The sequence below is a fragment of the Rhinichthys klamathensis genome, unplaced genomic scaffold (assembly GCF_029890125.1).
Source record: "Rhinichthys klamathensis goyatoka isolate OS25496 unplaced genomic scaffold, OSU_Roscu_1.1 h1tg000042l_1, whole genome shotgun sequence".
In the NCBI taxonomy this organism is placed as follows: Eukaryota; Metazoa; Chordata; class Actinopteri; order Cypriniformes; family Leuciscidae; genus Rhinichthys; species Rhinichthys klamathensis.
The window spans coordinates 555,432-572,825 of record NW_026606589.1 but is presented as its reverse complement, the minus strand read 5'-3'; the positions used below and the strand labels follow the sequence as shown (position 1 = coordinate 572,825).

The 17,394-nt window shown below is 40.1% G+C and overlaps 1 protein-coding gene across 50 annotated transcripts in view; it reads right to left on the bottom strand.

Moving 5' to 3' along the window:
• The window catches only part of LOC130082251 (receptor-type tyrosine-protein phosphatase delta), a 254,946-nt gene that overhangs the window by 71,417 nt on the left and 166,135 nt on the right, over positions 1–17,394 (bottom strand). For 27 of the 50 annotated variants that reach the window (XM_056247015.1, XM_056247014.1, XM_056247028.1 and 24 more), the window contains 7 exons: positions 17,118–17,387; positions 15,448–16,029; positions 14,474–14,619; positions 14,205–14,349; positions 12,534–12,839; positions 11,504–11,697; positions 3,470–3,496 (listed from right to left, as the gene is read on the bottom strand). In XM_056247015.1, coding sequence (XP_056102990.1) covers positions 3,470–3,496; positions 11,504–11,697; positions 12,534–12,839; positions 14,205–14,349; positions 14,474–14,619; positions 15,448–16,029; positions 17,118–17,387 — 1,670 coding nt within the window. The remainder of the gene's footprint in view (positions 1–3,469; positions 3,497–11,503; positions 11,698–12,533; positions 12,840–14,204; positions 14,350–14,473; positions 14,620–15,447; positions 16,030–17,117; positions 17,388–17,394) is intronic. The other 23 variants (XM_056247039.1, XM_056247046.1, XM_056247040.1 and 20 more) reach the window with 2 other exon arrangements.

The window sequence follows — 17,394 nt, the reverse complement described above, 5'->3', positions numbered from 1 at the left end:
CTCCATATGAAGACCGCTTCAGCACTAGTTTTATGATCGAGTCCCGAGGTGACCGTGGCAAAGCGGCACGCCCTGTGTTATAGAAGATCACCCCGGCCTGTCGCCAAACTCTCAGCCCGTGTTCAGACCTTCAGGTCCACTAACAACGACTGAGGGGCCATGTACAAAGGGCATGCTTTAACGGAGGCCTGGGCGACCTCCGACTGCATTGGTATTCGTTACCTTGAGTTGGCAGGTGCCGCTGCTTGGCAAGCTGGTACAGGTCTGAAAAGACAACATCGCGACCGTTGCGCTAAGCTTCCCTCGCATGTCACAACTCATCCGTCACCTCCTCCTTGGAGTCAGAAGCTTCTGAGGTCGCTTCATTCCACTATAAAATTCTTCCGGCCTGCTCAATCGTGCCGCCAACGAGCCCCACGACAGCTATGGCCAGGAAGAGTGGAGACTCCAATCCCCTGGTGGTCCAGCTGGGCAGGGACCACTTCAGGGCCGCACAGTAACATCTGTTGCTCCTCCGGACTCGTCCCTCTGCCAGTTGTGTTTCTGTCTGAGCGGACATCCCTTGGATAGACACTGGCTCTCAGCTGACCCCGGGGCCCCGCAGAAATGCGTTCCCAAGTGAGCCTTCTAAGAAAGCGGCTATGCGATTCATTATCGCTTGGCGCTGCTCAAGTTCAGTAATTTCATCACACTCAGGTGTTGAGCAGAAATGCTCCTGAAGCTCAGTGAATTATAACATCTAGTGTTGAGCAGTGCTCCTGTCTTGTGCGTGCATGTCGCTTGCACCTACTGTGCTAAGTCAGGAGTGGAACAGGTCTTGATAGTTGCCCCTTTTTGGCCCAACCAGATCTAGTTCCCTCGACAGCCTTCCTGACTTCCCCTGAACACATTTCAGGGACGGGGCATGATGGCACCCGCGTTCAAGAACTGGACGGGGAGGTTCAGGTTGCTATCACAAGGATATGTGGTAGTGACCATCACTTCTGCAAGCACCCCCTTAAGATAAGGCATTTGTGCTTCGCTAGTTAGAAGTGGAACCTATTCGTCGATTGAGTCTTCTCTCCGTGAGGAGATCCTGAGAGCGTTCGGTCATTTCCGTGCTCTCTTTCCTGCAAGTTGGGTTGGAGTAGGCTGTTCCTTCACCCTCAATATGATACAAACATCATATGCAGAAGTATGGAAAGCACGTCCTGGTCGTCAGGTTCCTGAGGGAGCAAGGGTCATCCCTGCGCCCCTCTTATCCTCTTGGGCCTATCTGTGGTGCTACTGCAATACAGAGACCTCCCCTGAGCCACTGCAGGCAGTGAGTTAAAAATTCTGTTTTTAAACAGTTCTCCTGCTCGCATGGTCTCTACTAGAGGGTAGGGACTTGCTCGCTTTCAGTCAACGACTTGTGCTTGGAATTCAGGCCGGCTATCTCTCACGAGCTGAGACCCCGGCCTGGATATGTGCCCAAGGTTCCTACCTCTCCCTTAAACTGGGACCAGGTGGTGAGCCTGCAAGCGCTGCCTGGAGGAGGCAGACCCAGCCCTGGCTTCTCTGTCCGTCCGCTTCATTCCGGTTTTACGTGCACAGAACGCAAGCCTTAGGACCTCAGACCAGCTTTTATCTGTTAAGGAAATCAGCAGAGAGGGAAGGCTGTTTCCAAGCGAGGTTGGCCCACTGAAAGTGGGTGCCTTCATCTTGGTGAAATTCCCGAGATGCACATGTCCACTTAGGTGGTGAGCTCCTCTTAAATGAGTGTGTGCTCCCGCTTAGGCGTTGACACAGAGTGCTTCGCTGACAGATATTCTATAGTTGAGGGCTGGGCGACACCTTAGTCGAACCGCTGCTTCCTGTGGGCTCCCTTCACATGAAGCCAGTTTCACTGTAAGCCCGGTTTGTTGTGTCGGCTTGCTGCGCCATTCCCCTCCTATGGACTGGATAAGTGCGCAATTCTTGCTCCAGTTGAGTTCCCCTTTTTAGCCGAACCCTGTCGAGTTCCTCCATACCCTTCGGCAACGGACATGGCGGAACGTCCGAAGCCAGGCCTATCACTCGTATGCACTGGTGGAACCTGTGTTAGGTTGGGTCCATATGCTGTGATCCCTACGGCGATCCCATATGTGTAATCTTCCACGGTACGGCTCCCTGCGATGAGCCTGTGTCTTCCCTTGGCAGAGCCTGCTCTGCCGTCACTGTTCGGTTGAGTCTCCCCCCTGTCTTAGGCTTGAGCCACCCCAGCGACATTCCATATGGTGTACTGCCCGGCCCAGTTCATATGTGTATTCTCCACATGTTACCTCCCTTCGGGCAGGATGTGGCTTCCGCAGCGTCCCTTCCTTCCATGTTCAGGGAACGCTTTCCCAGTGGTCCTGTAGGAACAGCAGTGACTTCCCTGGTCTAAGCCCTGGCCCTTCCCCGCCTTAATTGCGGGGGGATCTGGAGGCTTTTGTCTAGGCACTGTAAGGTGGCAGCACTAGATGGCGAATTAATTGGGATCCCAATCAGTCGACTACGTCGAACGTGAGCGACTGAAAGGGAACGTCTCGGTTACGTATGTAACCCTCGTTCCCTGAAGGAGGGAACGGAGACGTAGTCCCGTCGCCACTATTGCTGGACCAACGCTGACACCGAGTTATGCTCGGCTCCTCAGCGAAAAACAACTAGTGCGTGCATCCACTTCCCGCGGGGGCGGAGTGTGTAATGCATTTCACGCACGCCAATTACATTGGCTCGTTTTAATAGTACTCGAAGATGACAGGCTCTCTAAGCGTGATCCCAATCAGTCGACACGTCGACTACGTCTCCGTTCCCTCCTTCAGGGAACGAGGGTTACATACGTAACTGAGAAGTTCTTAAATAAAAATGACAGGTTGAGGGAATTAATTAAAATAAGACAATATGACAGCAGGTTATATCTTGAGTTTTAGCCGTTTTTGTTTATTTTATAGTATATTTGGTCTTAATTTAAATCATTTTAAGCTGCCCCTATTGGGCCCCCGACCCCCTGGTTGAGAACCACAGTCTTTCATCCATCCATGTATAGGCCATTCATCACTCATTTCATAGATCCAACTATAATGCACATTATTTTGTTTAAATAAGAAAGTATTACTGGGTATTCACTATTCAATTTCTTATGATAATATTATGCATACACATTTTCAATTAACACACTGCATGTTTCAGTGACTTTGCATTTTTTTTGCTGGTGTACAATGTGCGATTTCTGTCCTTTTAATTAACTGCAAATTAACTGATAAACTATGATTTCTATGTGATAACATATCCAGGTATACAAGTGTCATTATTCACAAAATGCATATGCATTTTTAATGAATGAGATCCAATGTTGTCTTCAGATAGTTATGGTTAAGTAACATTAAACATCTAGCAATTGAGGTGTATGTTTGCAAATCATGCATGGAATACAGAAATACAGTGAATGTGAAGAATTGAATGCAGCCGTTTTCTCAAATGTACTCACATGTTCAGCTGAATCATCATATTCCCACTGATGCCCAGACCAGAAGGAGGAAAAAACAAACAGACAAACAAGAAAAGATGTTCAATTACACATGAAGACACGAGAGCGTTTGATGAACATGAGGAGTTTATCTTATGTTTCTGTGAGTGAGCAGATGTTGCAATGATGAATGATTCATAATTCCGGAGGATTCAAACAGTGTCCATGTCTCTACATTGCACTTTGAGGTCAGGATGTTACTGTATGTGTCGTGTGAAATCAGATGGGCTAATCTCATTGTCTAACATTAAATCACATATAATCAAACAGATAACAGGTCTATGCTGTGTATGTAAATCATGGCTGATTATGGCACATCATCATTCACCTCACATGGGAAAATTAATGTCTAGGGAAAGTCTTCATGTCAATCTTGAAGATATGAAAAGAAGGCTATATAAAATTGTGCATGTCATAAGAATACATTTACTGCCTACTTTCATACAGTTATTAGGGTCATTCAGTGAAAATATCCCCGTCATCTACTAAAAGTATGTGCAAATAATTGACTTTAATAATGAATAGCTGAATAGCACATTATCCAAGTATTCATCAATTTTATTTTAGCTGTCTTCTTTCTCCATGAACATGTTTTTTTTTTTTTTTTTTTTGGTTAGTCCCCAGCACTGTTATCTGGATGGATTCTCAATATTGATTGGGTGGATGCAGTTTTTGAACAGTTTATTTTACAGGCAAGTTAATTGTCGTTCTAAACTGATGTGCTGCTACATTGTAGCACACGCACACGCGCACACACACACACACGCGCACACACACACACACACACACACAGTAGCTCGCACAAGTCACGTGCACACAGAAACATTCAGGAGCACAGAACCTTACTGTCAATGCTGTCCTTTGATTTACAGTTGTGGTCAGAATTATTGGCACCCCAGGTAAATATGATCAAAGATCGCTGTAAAAATAAATCTGCATTGTTTAAACTTTTGATCATTCATTCAACAAATTTGCAAAAATCGAACCTTTCCTGGAAGTAAAAGAATTGAAAGTGGGGGGTAGATCACATTATGAAATAAATGCTTATCTCCAAAACATGTTGGCCATAATTATTGGCACCCTTTTATTAAATACTTTTTGCAGCCTCCTTTTGCCAAGATAACAGCTCAGAGTTTTCTCCTTTAATGCCTGATGAGTTTGGACTTTGGAGAACACCTGACAAGAGATCAGAGACAATTCCTCCATAGAGAATCTCTCCAGATCCTTCAGATTCCCAGCTTCATGTTGGCGCTTCTTCTCTTCAGTGCTCCACTCATTGTCTATAAGGTTCAGGTCAGGGGACTGGGACTGTCATGGCAGAAGCTTCATTTTGTGCACAGTGACACATTTTTGTGTTGTTTTTGATATTTGTTTTGTATCGTTGTCCTGATAGAAGATCCAACCACGGCCCATTATAAGATTTTTAGCAGATTCTATCAGGTTTAGATTTTTTATCTGTTGGTATTTGCTAGAATGATAACATATATCTGAACATACGTCCAAGATCTCAAGCAAAAAAATAGGCCCACAACATTAAAGATCCAGTGGTATATTTAACCATGGCCATGGGGTACTTTTTATGCCAGTTTGCACCAAACTCATCCTGTGGGTTTGCTGCCAAAAAGCTTTTTTTCTTTTGTTTCATCTGACCATAGAATTCAGTCCCCTTTGAAGGTCCAGTCATGTCTCACATCTGAATATGAAGTTTGTATTTTTTCCTTTTCTTGAAACCTTCCCAAACAACATGTGCTGAAGAAGGGGTTGTTTGATTATTATTAGTTTTGACCCCAAGACTCAACTAATCTCTGCATTAAGACAATATAGACACAAGTCCTATTCCAGGCAGATTCGTAACATCTCAAGTTGATTGGAACTTCTCAATTATTTCTCTGATGGTAGAAGTGGGAATTCTCAATGCTTTAGCTATTTTCTTACAGCCACTTTCTATTTTGTGAAGCTCAACAATATTTTGCTGCACATCAGAACTATATTCTTTGGTTTTACTCATTGTGATGGATGATTAAGGGAATTTGGCATTTGTGTTTCCTCATAGTTATACTCCTGTGAAACAAGAAGTCATAGCTAGACAATTTCATGTTCATAGTCACCCTGGTGTGCTAAAAGTTCTAGGAGTGCCAATCATTCTGGCCAACGTGATTTGGAGAAAAACATTTATTTCATAATGTGATTTACCCACACTTTCAATTATTTTACTTTAAGGAAAGGTTAGATTTTTGTGATTTTTTTAAATGAAAGAACAAAAGGATAAACTGAAGGTTTTTTTACAGCCATCTTTTATCATATTTACCAGGGGTGCCAATAATTCTGACCACAACTGTATCAATACAATAGTTGAGAAACTGAAAAGTTATAGCATGTGTTTCTTTCAAGTAAATAAAGCCTTTTTTTTCATTTGGTAATTTATTTAGACTTATCCAGAGTTATTTATTCTTTCGTTCAAACATGAATTAAACAATTATTTTAATGTAGACTTGGGCTAATGTTAGTGTTTCAATAGATATATAGAAACTTTTCTCCTAGTGTTGTGTAATTATTTTTCATTATGAATTTGGACATGCAGCCAGTCTATAAGTATCACTCTGATGAGTGCTTATCTCAACATAGCAACCATCATTATCGGCCTAGAAACCGTATAGGACCATGCACAGCCCATTTCTGTGCACCAGAACACAGTAATAACATTTGTCCTTAAAAACTTTCACTCTTCTACATTTAAAAATAGCCTCTACACTGTAAAAAAATCCTAATTTTACAGAAAATAACTGTGATTTGTTGACGCTCATTTTCTTTAATTTTCAATTGTACTCAAAACACTGTATAATTACAAATAATATCTGTAAAATAAAAAATGCAGCTGTTATTTTAGGTATTGTGACATTAATGACAAATTCCAGTAATTCACATTTTTTATACAGAAAATGTATTGTATTTTTTGTAAGGTATGGACTGTCAGTTGACTTCCCTCTTTCCTCAAGCAAGAACGTGTGTACAACAACCACACACACACACACACACACTCTCACACAAACACACACACAGAACGGGGTGTTCTCTTACAAGACTGAGTTTTATTACCCCTTGGAATGTCCCAGAGAGTGTGATTTCTCCTAATTCTTGCTGAGGAGAAATGAACCCTGGGTAATCCTATATATATTCTAGATATACACTACCGTTCAAAAGTTTGGGGTCAGTGAGAATTTTATTTTTATTTTTTGGAGGAAAGAAATCAATACTTTTATTTATCAAGGAATAATTAATTTGATCGAAAGTGACAGTAAAGACATTTATAATGTTACAAAAGTCTTTTGAACTTCCTATTCATCAAAGAATCAAAAAAAAAAAAAAAAAAAACTGTACAACTGACAGACCAACAACTGTTTCAACATTGATAATAATAATAAATGTTTCTTGAGCATCAAATCCTCATATTATACTGATTTGTGAAGGATCATTTGACACTGAAGACACTGACACTGGTGATGCTGAAAATTCAGCTTTGATCACAGGAATAAATTACACTTTACTATATATTCACACAGCAACATGACATCATGACTTTGCGTAAACACACACGCCACTTTCAAGTCAAGTGGCGTGTTATCTATACGCATTTTGAGCTATCCGCGTGTATGTCCACGCCGTAACGAACCGTCATCTTTTGCGTGTATGTGTACGCCGTTAAATGTCCGAGTGATTCCGCGTGTATGTACACGCCGTTAAATGTCCAAGCGAAACGAAGCAAAATGTAGATCTACATCTGTGGAGCAATATTTTTTTCCCTAGGATGGTAGGGGAAGACTCATAAATGGTAGGCTATTAACCCCAGTGACGGGTAGGTTTAGGGACGGGGTTGGGGTAGGTCATATATTTATACAGTAATGTACGTTAAGTCAACGGCGTTGATAAACACGCTGAAAAGCGATTATGCGTGTTGATAGCACGCCAAAAATGGAAATACGAATTGGCGTGTCATACATACGCCATTTCATGAGATCAGTCTGCACACAGAAAACAGCTGATTTACACTGGAATAATATTTAATACTATAACTGATTTTTGTTGTATTTTTAATCAAATAAGCGCAGCCATGGTTAGCAGAAGAGAATTCTTTTAAAAGTATTTAAAATCGTACCGACCCCAAACTTTTGAACGGTAGTGTATATAACCATGTGATACATGTATCTAATGTTCCATCTCATGATTTTCCTTTATGTTGTTTGGTCTGGGGTCCTTGTAAATTCTAATGGGTTAATGTTTGAGACATGACTTGCATACTATGAGAAACAGAAATCACTGTGTAGCATGTTTAGTCTCGATAAACTTCAATCTTCGTTCCCCATTTGTTGATTTACATTACATCTTGCTAACTTTGTGACGCAGGGGTGTTATAAGAAATATTATAACAAATGTGTTTGAATCTGCACACCCCCCCCCCCCCCCCCCCCCCCCCGGGTGTGTGCAGATTCAAACACACACACATAAGAACCTTTCTCCAATATCCTCACTGAAAGACATTTAACCAGATGTATTCGATGTGTTTTTATGTGTGTCTGTTTGTCCATGTCACATTGGAATAACTATGATTTTATCGTAGCATAAAGTGAATTATAAATGCCTTCATTATGCATTTTAAATATAACTGTATATTCCTTTAACTTTTACATGGCGTTCTTACTACCTGTAGAACACTCGTGGCGTGAACAACGCGAATATGCATACAAATATAAAGTAAAGTGTATCTTTGATAGGTTTTTACTATCATTGAAGATCGAAATGTCTTTAGACTGTAAACCCTCCCCACACACACACAGAGATAAGGAGCTTGCGCTCTTAGACAAAGAGTAATAAAAACTAAATTCCCGCCTGTGATTTCCAACTCTCCGATTGGCCAAGCCGACAGGAAGAGGCTGGATTTCTCCAAGGTGATAAATGTCGGCGCGCTCCACTCTCTCTTACCTCACCTCCGTCGATTCACCATGTAACTCTCTCTCTCGTGATCCCCGCCCCGGGGATCTATTCTGTTCTTTGTTTTGTTCTGTTGAGTTTTGTTTTCTGTATTCGACTCTGTTTACTTCCACGAAGGGAAATGAAATTAGTCTGAATTATTCCTTTGGTAACTTTACGTCAAAGACCTTTTAAGCCTTTGAAATTGCGCGCTCTCCGGACACACCCGCACACCACGTGACGCTCCAACGCCACACGTGCGCGCTCCTCGGACCAGCCGCAACCACGTGACGCTCCAACGGAACACACAAGACACGCAGCTCACTCACGCAGCCGTGTTCAGCCCCATAAGAACCAAAAGTGCAAGTATTCGTTTATCGAGTCTTCAGAGCAGTAAGATTGTGTTTTTCGTGGTGTCTCTTAACGGTTTTAAAGTCTGTAATTTGCCACTGATACCTCCAGTCTCTCTCCCTCTCTCTCTCCCTGTTTCTTTCACTCTCAGAGCCTTTTAGTGTTTTGTTCATTGTCGTTGTGTTATTGTCTGTATATACATTTTATTCCTGTAACGTTAGTAACCGTCTACGTAGTGTACTCAATTATTAAATTCATTATATACATTCATTGATTCTGTTGTGTTTTGCTCGTATCCAAGTCCCTTTAATGTTCCGGTCAAAGCTACTGGCTTCACAAATTTATTGATACTTAAAAGATGTCGCTATAGACCAGAAAAGCTGAACTTCGTGGCCAGGGGAACAGCTTCTCTTGAAAGTCTATAAAGTAAGAATTTTGTGAGGTTTGATGGAGATCGAATGATCAGGCTTGCGGGACAAGCAGATTCGATCATAAATTAATCCCCACAAATATTACTCTGATAATTGAGCTAATTTTAACCTGTCTGTAAAATATCTGTACATCTGTGGTTGATCATAATCCCTTGTGGTTAAAATCCGATGTATAGATACGAATGCAAATGCAGGTAACAAATTATCCCCCTCGTTGGGCAATTTAACATGTATAAGTATCTGGTTCAAACCCGTATGAATAATTATTAATTATGAATTATTAATTATTGAATACATATTCCCCAAAAACGACCCCAGATACTCTACATTTTCATACAGTTTTTTTTCTGTTTTCTTAAATTACATAAAAATGTATGTAAAATTACAAGTATAATCTGTAATTAAACAGTAACAAAACAGTTAAATGATAAAACGGTCAAATGACTGGCAGCCCCCCAAAAAACTGTAACATTAAAGTAAAACATCCTAAATTAAATAAACTGAAAATCACTGTTATTTTACAGGTATTTCCTGAATTAACACGATCATATACCTTCATTGTAAAAAAAAAAAAAAAAAAACGTAACAAAAGGGTCAAATGACTGGCAAACAAAAAACATAAAATTAAAGTAAAATATTCTAATTTAAATAAACCGAAAAAAAACACTGTTATTTCACAGGTATTTCCTGCATTATTATGATCATATACCTTCAATGTAAAAAAACTTTTAAAAAAAGGGTCAAATGACTGGCAGCTATGGCTGCCAAACAAAAACCATAAAATTAAAGTAAAATATGCTAATTTAAATAAAGTGCAAAAAACTTAACAGAAAAATGTCACCATGATTGAGATCAGTGTTTGCTTTAGTTGGGCTCATGAACCTTGAGATTATAACATTAGTTTTTCTCTGGCTGCTTTAACTGTGTTTTTGATACACCTTTGTTATGGCAATAAATGCAGCAGAAAATATCAAATGATGTTGGTCATGTAATGATGATGTTATAGTCATCATATGATGGTCTGATTCACTGATATGACAGTCAAATCTCTGAATATATTAGCAGAGATTACATTATATATAGATGGACTTTAGTTTTATACAAAGTCTATGATTAATGTCATAATTTTTCACATGACCCTTGAAATATTGTGGCATCAGTATTATAACAATCTGAAATTTAAAAAATATATATTATAAAGAAAATGTTTTGTGCTGGTTAATTTTTTTAGGAGTATAGAGACATCAAGAATCAACATATGAATCTCAACAATGGTGACAATCAACAAAGCCTTTTTGGGACTTTATAGCAGTTCAGAATTTTTTTTCATTGTCACCATTGTTGCGATTCATACGCTTCAGCTGATTCTTGATGTCTGTATGATCCTGTCAAAACATTTTCTGTATAATGACTTCATAAAATCTGAGTATCACAGCACTGCAGGATCTTCTATAGCAGTAACTGTGTAGTTGCTGATGCAGTGACGTATAGTCACAGTGAATCATGCATGTAGTTAACTGCATGTTTTTTAGTAAAAAATTCAGGAAATATATGTGAAATAACTGTGTTTCTGTTAAAAAGCTTAATGGAGATTTCTGTAATAGTCTTTTGCACTTATTTAAATTAGGATATTTTACATTCATTTTATGTTTTTTGTACGGCAGCCATTGCTGACAGTCATTGACTGTTTTTTATGGGATTTTTTTACAGTTAGGGTGTTTGATCATAATAATTCAGATAATAGCTGTAAAATAACAGTGTTTTTCTGTAAAACATTTAAGGAAAATATCTGTAAAAGTTTTTTTGCACTTAATTTAAATTAGGATATTTTACTTTATTTTTACGGTTTTTGTTTGGCAGTCGTAGCTGACAGTTATTGACCGTTTTTTTTAAGATTTTATTTTTTACAGTGTAGTTTATAATTGGCATCACTGCAGTAAAAGCTGATAGCTGGTTTCCACCTGGTCCAAAATGGTAGACCATCTTAGATTAGAAACAAACCAGCTATCAGCTGAAATTCTGTGTCCATCTAGAAACCATCTTCCATGTTCCAAACTACAGCTATCACCTACAGTGTAACTATATTCCAGCAGGTATTTATTTCAACTTACTGTTTTTTTTTCCAGTGACCGTATTGAAATGCATTCTGGGATTGCCAAAACATGACATAGACCGAAATCAAAATAATTGCCAAAAGCTTGTAAAGATTTACTTTAGAAACGGTGCAGCTGTGCAGGTTGGTGCCTACCTGAGCGTCATCGATCAAGATGTCCTTGATGACAGGGTGCCCAATGGGTTCCCCATTAACCATCTTCACATAGTGCACCTGGTACCCACGAATCTGCCCATGCTGTCTGCTCGGCACCGGCGACCGCCACAGCACTTTAACAGATGTGGAGTTGACAGCCTCCACCTCGACTTTACGAGGAGGGCCACTGGGCACTGAGAGAATTATGGGATAAAAGACAAAAAGGTCAAGCTTAAAGAGGACACTTCCCGTCCAACTGGACATCTCTCAAGAGAAAGTGGTGAAGCAGACAAAAATCTACAAAATGGGTGTATACCACTAACAAGTACTGGATAACACTAATATCTCAACAATGGGAAGTCAAAAACAAAAAAAGAGGAAAAAAACAAAAACAATCCCCAAAAACAGGTCACACAACTGACCTAATTTTTTTTCTGAAAAATGGGGTTAGTGGAGTCAAAATATGGAATAAAAAAAAAAAAAAAGCCAAGAGGAGTGTTTCAGAGGTTTGAAGCACTCGAAAGGAGTTTGGCTATGATAGAGTGAAGACAAAAAGAAAAAATAAATGGAAAAATTTAAGAAAAATGTCATTAGCGTGGGACATTTGAGAAAAAAAAGCCCCATTTTTTGAGGATTCACAGTTGATTTAGGCGTCTTTTCTCATGTATGAAAATGAGTTTAACTCCATTAAAAAAAAAAAAAAACATTTCATTGATCTTAAGAAAATGGGGGAAAAACAGCAAAACATTTGGGATTGTTGAAAGTTTAAGGTTGTCAGAAGAACATGCCATGAAATTTCCAAGAAAGTCTGGTCACGCAAAAAGACTCAAAAATTATCTTGCACATTCTCCCAAAATAAATGTTGGCTCGGTGAAAGGTCACAAAAAATCCTGGTTAGTAGAGTTAGTGTAAATACAGGGGACTAGAGGGGCGAGTGGGTTGCCTTGGGCAGAAGTCTGCCAGAAGTGGGGCATGTTTTAAGGGTAAAGACATTAGAATAGGGTCACAGTGGCGTGTGGGTAAGACATACCATCTTCCTCTGTACGGATTAGCTGAGGTAAACTCTCAGGGCCTTCCCCCGCTTCTGTGTGGGCGCTCACTGTCACACGGTATTCTGTCCATTTGTCCAAGTTTTCCAATAGATAATGGTACTTTTCAGGCGGTATGTCCGATATTTGTTGCAATGAGGTATCGTCACCTTCAATCGCCGCATACTGGACGGTGAATTTGGTCATGATTCCATTTTGAAGCTCCACTGGTGGCGGTTTCCAACTTACCAGAATGCTGGTAGAACTGGGACTAGTACACTTGACTTCCTGGGGCGGAGCTGAGGGCTCTGATTGGAGGAGCAGAGGATTGTGGGAGGAGTATAGTCATTAAATTGGATTCAAGTGGTTTTGGAGTTTGGTTGGATCCAGGTGAGGTTCACAGGGTTGAGGTAAGAGGATTTTTTTGTTTTTGTGGTGGATGTGTAGATGATGTTGATGGACAAAACAAAAACAAAAAAAGGAACATAAAATGAGGATGGACCACAAGGACTACATTTATTTAAAAAAAATGATGACAATAAAATAAATATAAATGAAGCTTAAAAAGATGAACAGAAACGGGCAGACATGTCACAGATTTCGCATAAAGGAGGTATAAAAGATAAAAAAATTCACAAATAGTGTGGGTGGGACTGGTGCAGACACAAAGTAAAGAACCTACCTTCGTAATTCTAAAAATAACGTAATTCTGTTATTTTTTCCTAAATATATTCTAAAATTCAGGGCACAAATTTAATTTTCTAAACATGTGAAATATCTAAATGAGTTGCATTTAAATGGGCCCTGTTTCCTCCAAGCAGTTACCATCAATCCAAAATTTCAAAGGTTGATGTGTCAGCTCTGTACAAACAGTAAATGCATTGCTCACCAACCTTTCCGAGGCCTGTTGGTTTGAGGTAAAAGCCTGGATGGTCCAAGAGTTCATGACTGACGTTTCTAGACTTGGACATGCAAACACTCTACCGGATAAACAGCCCTCCAAGATACTTACCTGGCATGTTCTCAGAGGACCTCATATTTATTCAGATTACCTCAAATTGTGAGTATGAAGTGAAGCACAGTCAAGCTTGTCAACATCAATTATGCATCAAATTATGCAAGATTAATGAACGGGTTGATCTAAAGGTTTGGTTACAGTTCAACTTGAATGAATGGATAATAAATATGAGGTCTTCTGGGAATGCAATTCTCTTTTCTAGCTATGTATCATTGCATTTGAGCTTACAACAAGGCTCCAGGAAAAGGAACCTATCCAAATTCGGTAAATCTTTCAAATGCAGTGTGGTATACTATAGCCAAAGTCAAAAAACAAGGCACCCTGAAGCTGAACGACTGCAGCCAAATAGATGAATAATTCACTCTCATCTCCTTCTTGGCTTACTTGTATAACACCAAATTCAACAAAGTGACCTTGTCATTTGACATTTCCCACAGGTCGGCTTTCATTAAAACAAGATGTGCGCTAACAAGTTGTTTGCAGAAATGCCTCCATCTCTCAAAAATCTCTCAGTGTAAACCACTGTTCAAACAAATGCAGGATTTACATTAGCAAATGCTGTTAAGAAATGGAGGATTCCTGCTTCAGCAAGTGCTGCTCCTGTTCTTGGACTGCATGGGTTTAGGATAGACAGTAAAGACAGAAGAGGACCTACGTGTCTGAGGTGTTTCGGCTGAGATTTCGTTGGTGTACGCGCCAACGCCGTGTTTGCTGCGAGCAGCCAGCTGAAATGTGTATGTAGTAAATGGCTTCAGATCTTTCAGCAAATAGGTGGTGGTGGGCTCAAAGCTAACACGTTTCTGAGGAAAGGAACAACAAAATGAAGGTTAACACTCTAGAAAATACAGTTCATATAATCACTCTGACCAATAACAATGATGGAAATTCTGGGAGGCGTTTTCCAATGACTGTTGACATTCAGACCTCCTCTTTATCATCTCCTTTCTTATAGAGCAGCTCATATCCGATGATTTGATTGTCCTGGCCCGTCTGAGTGGGGGGGTTCCATGACAACAGGATGCTCGTCTCAGATTTGGCTTCACCTTTGAAGTCCGTCGGTTGAGAGGGCACTATAAAATGTTATAATAAATAACAGAAATTATAAAAAACAACTGTCATTTTCAAAGTGTAATTACAGTAATTTTTATGTTTGTATTGTGGGAATACAATACATAAGGGGGGATTAAGCAGACATTTTTCTCTAACTACAGGCTTAGTTCTCCTGGAATAACCTGAGGTTGTGTGGTAGTTCACAGTGTGTAACTACAGTACCATAACAGACTCAATTGCGACTCAATTGTGTACATTGGCTATATGTATGAATACACCTCATCCAATCAGATTGCAGGGTCTGTTTTGAGTTTTAAACTCAAGTTTTAGTAACAGTTTATTTTAAGGTGACGTAGTTACACTTTACTACATGTACGCACTGTAATAACAACCACAGAAACTAAACCTAAACCAAACCCTAACTGTAACTCTATAGTAAGTACATGTAGTTAATTCATATTACTCAGTACTTATTTGAGTAAGTACAATGTAACTACAATAAAGTGTAACCGAATTTTTCATAAAGTGGTTTCACCTTGTGTCTATAAAAGTGTTGGTTTGTGTCCACCAAGTTACAAATAAAAACATAAAATAAATAAAAGCATTTGATTTACAAAAATACACATTGACCTCTGATTATTAAACTATAAACCATTTTTATGTTAAATTTCCAGCAAAAAAAAAACAAAAAATCAAAGTGTGATATAAAAGAAGAAAAATGTGATATAATTATTCATATTCATGGTTTTTCATAAGTTTTTGATTAAATTAAACTTCTTTTTTATATCATGGTAAAAAGCAAACTGGACATTATCCTCTTTGTAATTCCTGTAATTCCCAACACCCACCTCCAGTTTTAGCTATGATCTGCAAATCAGATGAGAGCGGTCCATCTCCTACAGAGGTGAAGGCCAGGACCTTGATGTAGTAAGTCTTATTGGGCGTCAGGCCCGGAATGGTGAGAAAGTTGGAAGTCCTTACAATCTGTTTTTCCCATTGGTTGACGTGCTGGCTGGGATCAGTGGTGTAGTAAACCCTGTAGCCCGTAATCTGCCCGTTAGCCTCCTCGGGTTCGTCCCAGTGGATTATAGCGGTCGTGGCACTTAGCATGCGCCCTCTAACTTGCCGCGGGGCGGTACTTGGTGCTTGCTCTGCCGTTTTGGCCTCAATGGCTTCACTGGGAGGCCCACGCCCAATGTTGTTTACGGCGACTACTCTAAATTGGTAGTCGGAGTAAGGGCTCAGCCCACCCACACTGTATCGAGTGGTGGCGACTCCATCAATCTCTTTATAAGAGTCCTCAGAGTTTTTGGGCTTGTGCTGGATGATGTAATAAGAAACAGGTTCGGGATTTCCAGAATCCCATGTGAGCGTGATGCTTGTTGCCGTGCGTTCCGTTACCTGGGGAACACCTGGCGGCTTCGGTAAAGCTGGAGCAGCAATAAAGAAACTTGAATCAGTGAATTTCAATTACTTGTAAAATGGAAAATCCACAGCAATTAGTTACTAATGATTATTGGAGACTGTGGGAGGAATTCCCTAAGATTGAATGGTGCCCGCTGATAGTTTATTTGCAGATGCTGTCTACTACGTTTTAGTGCCTAATTCACTGAAGGAAATATGCAAATCAGGTAAACTACTTGTCCTGGACAAGTGTTAATGTCGAGCCCTGAGATGCATTTTATAATGAGCCTAATTTACTTACAAAAGGTAGTATTTCAGCACTTTTAGTGCCTGGATTGTAAATGGTTTGTGAGTGCAAGTTGTTGCACTGAAAAACCGCACAACATGCCTGCAACAGCTTAGTTAATTCAGGACATAAACATGTATTGTCAATAAAGTAAATTCTAACTATTTGAAAACTAACATTCAGATGTGAAATGATTCTTCTCTTGGTTTAGAGAAAATCCATTAATTGTGTGTGCAATTGTACTGGTAAGCTAAACAGTGTCGTACAGCTTTGTCATCAGCATTCATGGACCATGTGCTTTTCCCCTGGGATACTAGCCAAAGGTTAAAGTGTCAGCTTGCTCTGCCAACACACGAACAGTAGGCGTGTATTATAGCACCATTTACTGCTAATGTAATACAGCAAAAGAGCTGTCTAGTACAGTCTTGACAGTACCTCCGCGATAAGGAGGAAACCAAGTTCCCCCAGAGGAAGTGAGTCTTTGCAGTTTGTTTAGAACATGTCTTAAATATTCCACATGCTGTAATTTATTGGTTTAATTCAGAGCGCATTAGGTGAGGTTGGCGATAGGACAGATACTGTTTAGTCTTTGCATGCTATCTCCTGGGGCATATTATGACTAATGTGGTTTTGTTGTGTCTGCTAGAGACAACGGCTTTGTGTGTGTGGATATAAACAGCTGTAAGTCTGTCGGCATGTTTGAGCAAACAAGTGTGGCAGCAGTAGGAGCTCATGTATTCATCTGCAGAATGTGATAATACAGATCAAATAACAGCAGCTTGGTGCCGATTGGAATGTTAAATATCGAATTGTCTCTTGAGTTCTCACCTTTGACCATAATCTGTGCGACTGCCTCTATAACGCCCAGCGTTGACATAGCGACGCACGTATAGTTGGCCGACTGTCGGACGTCAGTGAGTTCCAGCACGTTTCGCCCAATGGGCATGTCATCTTCAGGGGTCAAATCCTCCGACCCCAGCATCCATTTGACATAGGGCATTGGTGACCCCACGGCCACGCAGGTGATGTTAACGCTGCCACCGGGCATGATTTCATTGTCCGTTGGGGGAATGGAGAACCGGGGTGGAACCCGTCTCACTGCAAG